Here is a 12336-nt window from a genome sequence, read left to right as displayed (position 1 = left end):
TCAAAAACAACTCACAATGCCCAAGCACGAATACCAGATATTCTAAAGCACAATGTTAAAATTCACGGAGTGAGGCTTGGCCATGTCGGAATCCCGCAAAGCCGATGTCAACCCGGCCCGTGTCCAATTTAAGCCGAGGCCCTCAAAACCCTAACTAATTACGGGATTTCCCCCGACGCAGATTGGCCAACTCACCCGATGGCGCCCCGAAATTTACCCATCTTCGGCGAATCAGTCACACTAGTGTGCAGAGATCCCGTATACGAAGTTTACTCAACAAGCCCGCGGTGGCTTGCGGGGTACATGAAAATCGAACGTCTCGGTCGGTGCCCGCGAGGCAATTATGCTCCACTGCCGAGGGATTTGGGAATGAAGAAGGGGAAAAGGACCGTGTCTATTATCTTCTATGGACTGTACTCGCTGAACCGCACTACAACAAACACGACAATGACTGGAGTGAACTAATTTACCAGCGCCAAATCAAAAAGAAGTAGATGAACAGGACGATGGATGCGACGAATTTGATCGACTGCAAGAGATCCCGGCCTATGGATACAGCTGTTTGGCGAAGGCCTTTAGGTTGCGCTGGACTGAACATCGGTTTATCTTTCATGTCTGCGCGATCTAGACCCCGATAAGCATCGTGGGCATTTTTGGTTCCGGGGACACCACCCATGGGGTAGCGGGGTAGCGCAATGTTACCATTGCGGCTGGCCAGACCGCCTGGGGAAGACAAGGTAGAGCTGGACGTACCGGAAGTTTGGTACTGATGTCGTGGAGAATAAGAGCGACGCTCGGAGAGGGGGAGGACCGAACCGTTGGAAAGAGATTCGGGAGAGAATTTGACGTGGTAGATAGAATTGATGAAAAGAATGACGACGCTGGCGAGTAAAACGCAGCCGTAGTGGATGAAGATGCCGAGTTGGTCGGGAAGAATACAGAGGTGGTTTTGAATCGTGAGAGGCGAGTTGTTTTGCAGAGAGTCGCCGGTGATAGGGTCAATAGGATTCCAAAGGCTTGTGAGGACAAATCCCGGGCGGCGCACACCCATCGCCCAGGACAGACTCTTCACTGTGATTTCGTTTGGAGAACCATTAAACTCGCGATGAACAACTTCACAGTAGTCGTGATCATCACCGGAGTATACCTGGACGACATTCGGTCCTGCCTTAGAGACAAGTTCAGTTGAGATCTTCGAAGTTAACACATTCTGGTATTGATAGCCTCCTTGGATCTTCAACGAATTTGGCTCATCCTCTTCCAGGTCTGGGCCAGACGGTGGGTAGCGTTCGCGAAGGGGACCGCAGGGCGTCGCTGCTTGACGGTAGAGCGGCACATGGGTCAAGAGAATGGTAGGGAATCCCTTTGATTTGGGGTTGGGCTTGTGGTGAATGGAGTTTTCAGTAGCATCTACCACATGATGGTCGAACCTGACATTGGTGCTGTCTGTTTTATTCTGTAGCATCATAATTTCCTCCATCTCCGCTTTGGCCTTGGTCGTAGGAATTTTGTCGAGAAATTCATCTGCGTCCTTCCAAATAGGACGGTTCTGAGGGTCATCGCTTGAAGTGGGCGTAGTGCTCCCAGTCAAAGGGTCTGGCTGGTCCATTGCGCTCAATGAGACGGTATCAATAGAAACAAATGTATGATTTCCAATCACGTCCACACGGTTACTATCACCAAAGTAACTCTGGAAGCGGTCACGAACAGGCTCGAGCACTCCATTGCCAAATCCTAGATCGTGATTCCCTGGTAGACTCGCAATCATTTTGCGACCTCGGCCATCGGCCGGAGACACATCTTGTCCCAGCCAAGGATCGATGAAGATCCTAACAAATCGCCGATACTCTTTCCTCCAAAACGTATCGTCGATTTTTTTATATCGATCTTCCGGGCTACTCGTCGTCCTAGTAGCCCATTCTCTACCGCCATCGAACAGATCGCCCAGAAATAGGACCGAGTCAGGAACCAGGTTCTTTTGGATGGAGGAAAAGGATCGCCGAAGATATTGGTCGGTGTATTTCACTGTGAGAGTCGACAGTGGCCAAGGTCGACCAGGGTATGTGTGAGGGTCAACGAGCTGTGGATCAGCGACAAAGGCGACATGATGTGGGGTGGCATTTTCAGGCTGATCGTAAACAATTAGCATCAGTCTTGAATAAAATCACTGTGGAGGCGATATAGCTTCGGAGCACTTCCAAGACCTACCCAATGCTCCCAATTATCCCAAACACAAGCGTCAATATGCTCTTGGAAAACTGTGCGCTCACCCCACCACAGCGTAAATATCCACATCAGAATCACACCATTGGCGACTGTAAACAAGCGTTTCAACGTCCTCATCGTAGAAGTCTGGAAATCATCGCGGCCGCGTGGCCTCTGAGATCTAATTGAAGCCACACCATCCTCCACCCACTGCTTCGCCCCGGGAACCCGATTCAGTGCTTGTGATATATAGCTCGGCAATTGTGAAGAGCTGCTTTGATATGAAGGAAGGGACGAAGCACCCGTGCTGCGAGGATATGCGTAGCTCATGGTCGTCCGGCGACTTGGCGAGCCTCGATTGTTATCTTGGCCCCGATGCGATTCGGGGGTTTTGTTGAGAAATCAGCGGAATGAGTGACGCTTCATAATCTGAAAGGATGAAAATGGAGAAAATGAAGAAAGAAAAAAAAAGGAAGATGCGATGTGGAAGACGGACAATTGTGCATGACAAGTCGATCTGGAACAAGGAGGCCTGTTGATCGACAGTCACGTGATGTGAGTATGTAGAATGCGCCGATCAGGAGAACTGAGACATTTCTATTTATTCTTCTGGAATTATTTATATTCGGTGGATAAAGAAGACTATTGTTTATATCACATGTGGTGACTGGGCTTTGTTTTACTTTGAAATTACTGTCAATCTCAGTGTTGGAGTTTACCCTTTTTCCCAGATCCCATTCCAATGCATATCCATAAGTATAACCTTGAGGTTATGGATATACACAAGTGTATACTATGACTTAGGGATAATTTAGTAAATTAATTGAAAATGTGAAGCAACTCCAGAACTCAAAAGGTGGTCTACGTTGCGAGGGAACAAGATCAAAATGATGGCCATAGTTCTTACAATGATTTCATTGGCCCCAGACCGAACGCGAGGTGGATTAAAGATAGATAATAGTACAAGCATCAAAGAGGCGGATATATAATTCCAAGGGGAGATGCTTTCAATAGGTGATGGCGAACAGCGTGCAGAGCCAAAGAAAACGGCATGCAGACGGTTCCTATGCGGAGACAGTCCAGTGGATAACTTCGTTCTTTCAGGGACTTCATGTTCTCCCGATGATGGATGAGTTTGATGGAGAGGAAAAGAGAGTGTGTTGAAAAGGATACACGGTTTGACGAAGGGGTATGAACAGTTCGAGAAACAGAGGAAATTTGAAAGAAAGAGGCAAACAGGAAAGGATAATGAATTAGGCTCTGTAAGAAAATGGCCGGGATCAAATGGAATCGAATAGAATCAAATCAAGGGGACTTTTTGGGGCAGCACTGGCCTCCACGGGCACAGTTATCATCACATTCTAACAGACAAGCCTGGGGATCGCCGTCGCGAAGACTACCCGCACGGCTTGGCTGGTAAGCGTCCGATGTTGTGGTACGTGAAGAGGAAGGCAGGGCTCCATTTTGAACCTCTTCGACATCACTGCCTGGCGCGAACTCGGGTTGGATGGTAGAAGAATGGATACCATATGCGTGTAGGCAACGACGGATCTGGCGGGCAAGACGCATGTAACGCTCCGAGCCTTCGCCCTTGATTTGGGTGTCTACCTGGATGTGGATGGATGCAACGATCTTGGTATCACTCAATTGCCAAACGTGAAGGTGATGGGATCCAATGACGCCCGGGAGACCTTCAATGTCTTCCTTGATATGATCGATACTCATACCCTGAGGCACGGCCTGTAAAAGAATGCGCGAGGCGGCCTTGCAGAGCGGAATGGCCGAGAGAAGAATTATAACGGTGATAACAAGGGAAATACCGGGGTCCACGTAGTACCGCCAGTCGTAGTCAGTCAACCAAATGATGAGAGCGGAGGCGATGACACCAATGTTGCCTAGGGCATCGCCCATGACGTGAAGGAAGACGCCGCGCATGTTAAGATCGTGACTGTGGCCACCCTTCTTGTTCTTAGGCTTTGGTTGAGCGTGGTTGTGATCCTTGTGGACGTCCTCTTCGATTGAATGGGGAGGTACCTTAAACGGACCATCATGCTCATCGGTGTAGTTGGATGCACGGTCCCGATGATTGAGGAGACCGGAGCGCTCAGTGGGGGTCTCGTCGTCACGACTGTCAGAGTCAGATGATTGGCCGTTATCAAAGGTGCCACGACTAGCGGCGATAATGTCCTGGCGCAGAGTAGCTGGGTGTACGTATAGATCCTCCACATTGCCAATTCCACGACCAGTAGACGTGCTGTATCGACGAGAGCCACGAGGCAGAGAATCAACACGACGCTTGCGGGAACCGGGAGAAGCAGGCTCGGTAGCAGGATGAGGGAAGCTGCTCTGTGACAGGCTTGCAGGGCCACGAGCTCCAACCAAGTTCTCGGGCATCACTTCCGCAACACTTCCGCGTTGGTCGGCAACCACAGGGTCTCTTTGATGTACATGGTCGTGGTCGTGGTCGTGGTCGTGGTCGTGATCGTGGATATGGCCTTGCTCAACATCCTCCTCAGCATGAGAATGACCATGGTCATGTCCGTGCCCACCATGTCCATGGGAATGATCGTGAAAGAGCAAAAGGCCAAGGATATTGGAAAGAAGACCAAAACAACCCACAATGCAGACCAGCTTAGGGTTCTGGACCTCCTGCGGTTCGACCAACCGTTGAATGGCTTCCAGGAAGATTGACATGCATAGTGCAACCAAGAAAACGCCGTTCACGAGGGCACCGAGAGTTTCCGCGCGTTGCCACTAAAAAATTGGCAAACACCAATAATTAGAACGTATCCCTCCGGTACTTTATGCAGCAAGCCGACTTACACCATAGGTATACATTTTCGAATTTGTCTCATTATTGGCGACCTTGACAGCCCACAGACCGACACAGAGAGAAAGTACATCGTTGAGCTAAGATTTGAGTCAGAATTGAATGTCGATGGAAAGTATGAGGTGCTTGTGCGACGATGGGATCAAGGGTGTTGTACCATGTGAAAGGAATCGGCGACGAGGGCAAGGGAGTGGACGGCATAACCTGGAGATGTCTGTCAGTCCTCGAAGCAAATTGCGCAGTCAAACCAGAGGCAATATTCAAGGAAGCCGCAAATACGCACCAGTAGTCAATTCCAGTAGAAAGAAGGCCGTGTCGATCACGAGCAGGATGATGATCCTGTTGGTCTTTGAGAGACCCATGGTGGCAAGGAGCTGACACTATCTAGGATGGCGGGGGCGCAGGATCGCGCAAGACCGCAGAGATAGGTTGAAATGAAAATAAAAAGATCTCAGACCAGGCCGGGAGGGATTTATGAAGGAGAAAGAAGAGGAAGAAGGTTGGAAAAAGTAGAGCGCATCAAAGAGGAACGTTTTGCTTGCCGTAGGCGGAGCGCGGAAAGCGGAGCGGGGTGGAGCATTCTGCGTGGCGTGACGGCGTGTTAAACTACAAAAAGTAGTACTTTGTACACATTTCGGTAGTAAGTATTCATATTATTATAATGATTGATTAATTATGATGTCCATCATTTAGAGACACTACTCTTTCCTTCGTCATCAGTTCTTTGTTTCCGCAAGCTTATGTGTTGATATTCTCCAGTGACCGTTGAAAGGTACGCGATGGCCGAAAACGGAGTAGTTCCAGGCTCAAATCCCAGTCAACTCGGCGATTTTCGTTACCACGATCGATGGGAATAAAAAAATCACAAAAAATATCAGGCAAATAAAGGGAGCCTAGACTAAGTTAGTTAGTATATAATACTAAAACATCGCCTCTTCAAATTTGCAATTCCACCCTCATGAATGGCTCGTGGGAATCCAAGTACCCGCTACTAACACTCAAGGTACTCACTCTAGCGAACTTCAGAAGCCCTTCTCGACTTGAAAATACCCGCTTCACACGCGCTAACTCTCATTGCCAAAGCCACTAATGTGATGGGAAATTTCTTGTCTCCCCGCCGCGGGGCATATTATACAAACTATACAAGCCATCGCCGCGCCAAGTCGACCAGAGGCAAGGAATGATATCGTTCTAAACCCAGTCTGCACCGTGAAGCTTTATCAGAATCTGCTTTGGCCCCCAAATCATGGTGTAAGGTGACCCACGGTCGGCTATGAAGGTTTACCGGAGCCAGGTCAGAGACATTGATCGGTAAGACTTCCAGGGTTGTTGGTTCACTGTGTGGATCGAGGAGGCCCAAGGTGGTGCTGTAAATAACCAGACAGCCAATTATCTTCTCATGTAAAGCTTGAGCTGCTGGATAATAGATTCAACTGATACGGGACTAAGCGAGTCAGTTATAAGGCTGAATATTTCGGGCTGTTGTGCTTTGATATTCATAGAAATCGTTCATCCAGCACAAGTATGTCATATTACTCTATCATTTCGACTTGAGGAGTTCATACTTCCTCTTCCATTAGAATGTGAACGAGACGCATCTTATAGCTTGAAGGTAAGGTCAATCATTTTGGATAACCTGTACTCGCAAGGATCCCATGCTCTCGGCTAAAACCGTGTCGAGCATGTGGGCGAGATCTATTCGGCCCGTATGAACCGATCCACAACGGAGAAGTAAATATGATCACGAGCAAAAATTCATAAGCGCTTGAAAGATGAATCATCCATTGTGGGATATTATAAATATCTCTAGTTCTATATGGAGAAGAGCTCATAAAATATTCAGCGCGGTATGGTTACCATGTCTCTCAGCCTTGCGGTTCTGAACATAGTAAATGAATTCTTGGAGCCCGGTCAATATGAGCCCCAGGATAACCAGCCCGATCATGGTTAACAATCCATTAGGGTAGAGCTTATCTGAATCTTCCTCGCGGAATATCTGTGTACCTGCCATTAACCCAGCAGTTGCAGTCATAACGACTGTCTTGTTAGTTTGGGTTACTACGAGCACGTCAAGAAGAATTTGAAAAGGAAACATACACATTCTAGTCAAAATTAGTACGATATAAAACATGCAAGCCTTGAAATAGTACTCACGCGACACCAATACTTCTTTCCTCGGGACTTTTGCTATTCATTTGTATCCACGCATTGTGAACGGGGTGATAACCAACAGCCAAAGCATTCGTTGTAGTCCAAAGACCGAATTTACTCCAATTATCAACATGCGACTGTATAGTTCTGAGGCAAATCAGTGCAATGAGATATGTCAAAATTGCGACCATTACTGTGATGCCTCTTTTGCGAGTTCTGTCGCTAAGCCATGCAAAGAAGAACACAACTGGCAACGTCAGGAAGTTTCCAATCGCAGCAAGGGCATTCGCTTGAACCCTCGAAAAACCTAGTCCCATGACTATGCTAGGTGTGTATGTAGTCAAGGGGCTCCAGGTTGCGAAGACGGATGCAGTTGCGAGGAAATGAGGCCATTTGCTGATATTAAACAGGGTTGCGAAGATCACTTTTGTTGGAATTTTTGGAGTAGGCGACTTTTCCCTTCCTGATGATTCGTCTTCCTCGCAAGGCTTTTCGTATTTATCTCTTTCTGGAAGGAAAGTGAGTAGCACGATCGAGACAACGATTGTCCAAAGCCCTTCCACTATATGAAAGACGTTAGATCTCTTGGAATTTCAATGAACATGATTACTCGGGAATAACTCACCCAAAAATATCCATTGCCAGCCAGAAAGATTACCTCTACCATCCAATCTTAATAGCCCAGCCCCAAACAATGGACCAACGGCAGTACCACCGAACATGCCAAAGAAGAATATAGCAATTCGTCGCGTTATTTCTTCCGTCGAATACCATTGTGACAACGTGAACATAGCCCCCGGTATGAAACCAGCTTCGGCGAGCCCTAAAATAGTTCTCGTGACAAGAAACCCCGTTCGATCTCGTATAAATATTTGTGCTGCAGCAATGATACCGAATATAAGAACCTGGCCTCCAATCCAGAAGCGCGGACCAACCTGCTTCTAGTTAGATCGGTCGGAATCGTAGCAAATAGGATATATAGTGACACACGCGATGTAGGATAACATTTGAAGGAATTTCCAAAATTATTACCCCCAAGAACATCAATTGATTGCCGATATTGATGGTATTTTGATCGACAGATATTGATGAAGCAAAACCGCCGGTGAGCGCACTGGATACATTCGTCCGGTCGAGCTGGTAGCTAGCGAAAGCAACCAAGAGTAACGGTAGTACTTGAAAGTCAGCACTTGGATTGTTAGCTTTGTTCCGAAAAGAGATTGAAAAGAGATGAAGTGATGATAGCTCCTGAGGGGATAGCCTGTCTTACATCTTGCGAAGTTTTGGATTTGCTTGCGCTTTATCAACGGAAGAGATCGAAGAACTTGAGCGCGCAGCTTCAGTCTCTAGGTCCATAATTTGAAAATGTTGACAGGATACGGAATGAAAGTGATGTGCTGTCACAGAATTGACTTTAATTTTGCAATATCTACTGCTGTTGCTGGAGTACCTTGGTAACCATCCTGGAAGGACCCTGGGAGTGATAAGAACCATCCCACTTTTATCAATCGATCAAATGGATACTGAACTAAATTACAGTGTGACCTAAATTCACCCTTGATTAGAATTCTTAGAGAATGAAGCCTAAATCAACCTTATGTTCGAGGCGTAAGGCCCTCCCCTTTTGTTCTTGACCATTAACCAACTCACTCCACCCCATTTACGTCTCACACAAACATTGAAATCATCCCCTTATACTAGAATAAATAGCGATCTAGCGCTTGAGTCCTATACTTCAGTTCTCTAAAAGATACAATCGCCCTTCTAATGGTCGCAGAACCTCGAGTGGCTCGTCCTCGTAATTCTTGATACTTGCAGCTGGTACTTTATCACCAAACTTCGCACCTAGATCGATTGACTTTGTCTCAGTCGTAAAATTGAGCAGGACAATAAGTTTCTTGTCTCTGCCCACCTTTTCAAAAATGAAAAGACTTTCATTGGAAGGATCTGTATCTTTGAAAACACCGTGTGCAAAAACATCCGGCAAGGATTTCCTCAGTCGAAGCGCCTCACGCCAGAAATGAAAGATTGATTTTGAATCGGCTTTTTGCTCCTGTACATTAAGGCTAGGATAATTATCGTGTACGCGCATCCAGGGCTGCGCGGATTCCGTGGTAAACCCGGCATTTGCTGTATCATCCCACTGCATGGGGATACGCGCGTGGTCCCGAGCCAAGTGGGCTAGCGCTTTTTTAGCCCTTTCCAATGCGATTGGATCATTGTCTGTGGAAGACTGAATGAATTGATACCAGTTCAAACTATCGAGATCTTTATATTCGCTGATATCCCATTCAGCTGGGGCGTTGACCATTCCGATTTCCTGACCTTGGTAGATGTATAATGTTCCTGAAAGGGCCGTAGTCATGATCGCGAGCATTTTAGCGCTCAATGACCAATTTTCCCGTGTTTCGTCATTACCCAGACGCGATATTGATCGGGCTTGATCGTGATTCTCTAAGAAAGACGTACACCAGCCATCCGTACCTGTGAGTGCTTGGGTTTGAGCAATTCTTGTGCGAAGATCGGTGAGGGTCCAGTTTCGTGGTGTTGTGTTGAATCTCGGTTCGCCCATTCCCATATCAACTATATCAAATTGAAATACCATACTGAGTTGTTTCTCATTGGCTGAAACATAGCTCAATACATCGGATATCTCTGGAGTCCCAGGTAATTCCCCGACGGTCACTGCATTGTACTTTGATAATATTTGACCCAATTCACGGAGATATTCGTGAATTCGGGGACCGTTGCAGTATAAGGGATGCGCTGGCTGAAATTCATGTTCCTCACTGATTATAGGTGCGTCAGAGAAGGATCTCTTTGAATACATGTTCACTGTATCCACACGAAACCCATCAATACCCTTATCTAACCAAAAGGTAACAGCCGATTTGTAAATCGCCTCGCGTGTTTCAACATTCTCCCAATTAAGATCTGGTTGCTGCACCGCGAAAAGATGAAGATAATACTCTTGAGTCTCATCATCGAATTCCCATGCACTGCCTCCGAAAATGCTGCGCCAGTTATTAGGAGGTCGACGGTTTCCGTCTGCATCGTATTTAGCCGATTGCCATATATACCACTCTCGTTTGGGGTTGGACTTGGAGGAACGCGACTCCTTAAACCAAGCGTGCTGGTGAGAAGTATGGTTGACGACGAGATCGAGAAGTATTCGTAGTCCGCGCTCATGGCAGGCTGATATGATTTGTTCGACATCGGTGACAGTGCCGTAGGGTGCGTAAACTTCTTCGTAGTTGGAAACGTCATATCCCATATCATATTGGGGGCTGTCGTACATAGGACAAATCCAAATTGCGTCGACTCCTAGAGACTGGATATAGTCTAGTTTGCTGAGAATTCCTGGTAAGTCGCCGATTCCATCTTCATTAGTATCTTTGAAACTGGCTGGGTATATTTGATAGATGGAAGCGTTCTTCCACCAAGGAGAGACCATTGCGGAACTTTTGGCAATGTACAGGTAAACTGCGAACAGTCAAAACGGACTTGAATCCTAGTTGATGAGAGGACGCCGAAATGTGGCTTCCTCCCAAAATTTAGGCCAAGGTAATCGCATTTCATCTTCTTTCTAGCTACAGATCTCCACTGATGATGCACTGTAAGAGAACATGATTGGTCTCCTCTCAGCTCAACATGATTTACCCCGCTGGAAAGCATGCCAGGCTGGCACACGTTCATCACACCTTTGATTGGTACTATTTCAGCGAGGTATGCCCGTGAAGGAACTTGGACCTCTATTTCAAGATATCGGGGCCTGATATTTTGAAAGAGATCAACCTGAGGGTTTATTGAATAATGTGATTTGCGGTGTATCAGTTTGAGGTCCGAATTTCAATATTTGAGGTCGATCTCAACTAGATCTCGATGGACCCGCAAACCACAAGGCTTGTTCATTTACGGGATAAAGTGGATTTGCTGTTGAAGCAGCATCTTCGTGGAAAGCCTGGTACTTGTGTTTGTGTGTGTGTGTGTTCATATCTTAATCGATAAGCCTTGTTTTGAACGTTTGACCTCGGACTTGTGGTTCAACTACTCTAACTGATCATGATGGTTTCAAAATAAAAGAAAGTTGAAGCTGATGGGAGACAGGTAAAAAGTTTAGTATGGAACTTGTACCAGGCGGGCAGTACCTACTGCCCGCCAGGTGCAAGTTAGGTAGTAAGTAGCACAGCTAAATTCAACTTGAAGTCCCCCTGGAGCCGGGAAACGATTGCTCAAACTTCTTAACGCCCATTTGTCTGCAGCAACGTGTTTACTATATCGTCATTTCTCCAGGCGACGAGAACTTATGTGAAAAATATATTATTGTCGAGCTTAATTGAATCTCCTGTAACAACTCGTATATCACTCATAGCGAAGCAGGATACTAGAAAAGTCATTTAATTTGCGATATAGTCGCGAGAGGTACCTACTCCAGGTGCTTTTTAATCCGCAACTCTATACGATGTACATAATCTTGTTCATGGAAATTGGGATTCCCTTTTAATATTGGAGAACAGCTTGAGTCTGGACCCACAACGGCCCATTCCCGACAGTCGATCGGAGTAAGGGCATTTGGAGCTTATATTGTTGTTCACTTTTCTTCCTCCCCTTTATACAATATGAATATGCTTCATTAGAAATGGAAACATGATTTTGAACATTCAATGACAAATGAGGTACCTAGCGTAACAGCAATACTCAACGACTGACGATTGGCGTCAACAGCTGCAGCTGCAGTTACAGTTGTCCATGAGTGCGTCAAACCAGATGATACATCATCGCCATGTGCAGCGACATTGCCTTTGACCACGTTCAACATCAAGATCAGTACACATCAATCACGATTTCCCCAGTGCATGGTGCATGGTGCATACATAATCCTCCGTAATTCCCCACGTGTTGCTGGCATTGTTTGCGGTGCAAGTCCGACTGTTCCGATATTCTTCCCGACCCACTCCCATCAACTTCCCAAAGTAGTTTAGTTCATGGAATATCTTCTTGGCTTCGTCTTTTTAGCCACCAATTTTGACTGGTTCTTTCTCGTCGTTGGTAGACTAATGGTGGAAACCCTCATTTGCTGACGCCCCTCTGACGACCTTGGGGGGGAGCTATGGGATCCAGAAATCGGTTTCGGTTCTGGAAGACGTCCA

At 46.6% G+C, this 12336-nt stretch overlaps 4 protein-coding genes across 4 annotated transcripts; all 4 read right to left on the bottom strand.

Moving 5' to 3' along the window:
• Positions 1-466: 466 nt before the first annotated feature.
• Positions 467-2535, bottom strand: N7469_009190 (putative manganese ion homeostasis (Fr); the record flags this gene model as incomplete). The annotated part of the gene is made up of 2 exons (XM_056648108.1): positions 467-2128; positions 2209-2535. The coding sequence occupies 2 exons, from the start codon at positions 2533-2535 to the stop codon at positions 467-469; spliced, it is 1989 nt and encodes a 662-aa protein (XP_056497873.1).
• Positions 2536-3510: 975 nt separating this feature from the next.
• On the bottom strand, positions 3511-5397 carry N7469_009189 (cation diffusion facilitator family transporter; the record flags this gene model as incomplete). The annotated part of the gene is made up of 4 exons (XM_056648107.1): positions 3511-4959; positions 5029-5115; positions 5193-5239; positions 5319-5397. 4 exons carry the CDS (start codon positions 5395-5397, stop codon positions 3511-3513), a joined length of 1662 nt encoding a protein of 553 aa, XP_056497872.1.
• A 1466-nt stretch (positions 5398-6863) lies between these two features.
• Positions 6864-8542, bottom strand: N7469_009188 (uncharacterized protein; the record flags this gene model as incomplete). Its single annotated transcript, XM_056648106.1, has 6 exons — positions 6864-7072; positions 7133-7137; positions 7190-7748; positions 7812-8127; positions 8177-8375; positions 8457-8542. 6 exons carry the CDS (start codon positions 8540-8542, stop codon positions 6864-6866), a joined length of 1374 nt encoding a protein of 457 aa, XP_056497871.1.
• A 379-nt stretch (positions 8543-8921) lies between these two features.
• On the bottom strand, positions 8922-10640 carry N7469_009187 (alpha-glucosidase; the record flags this gene model as incomplete). Its single annotated transcript, XM_056648105.1, has 1 exon — positions 8922-10640. One exon carries the CDS (start codon positions 10638-10640, stop codon positions 8922-8924), a length of 1719 nt encoding a protein of 572 aa, XP_056497870.1.
• Between the last annotated feature and the right edge of the window lie 1696 nt (positions 10641-12336).

Source organism: Penicillium citrinum, assembly GCF_028827155.1.
Source record: "Penicillium citrinum strain IBT 23319 chromosome Unknown utg000008l:1.0-2707905.0:1.0-2709502.0, whole genome shotgun sequence".
Lineage (NCBI taxonomy): Eukaryota > Fungi > Ascomycota > Eurotiomycetes > Eurotiales > Aspergillaceae > Penicillium > Penicillium citrinum.
Note: the sequence above shows the minus strand (reverse complement) of the source record. Positions and strands in the feature narration are given on the sequence as shown.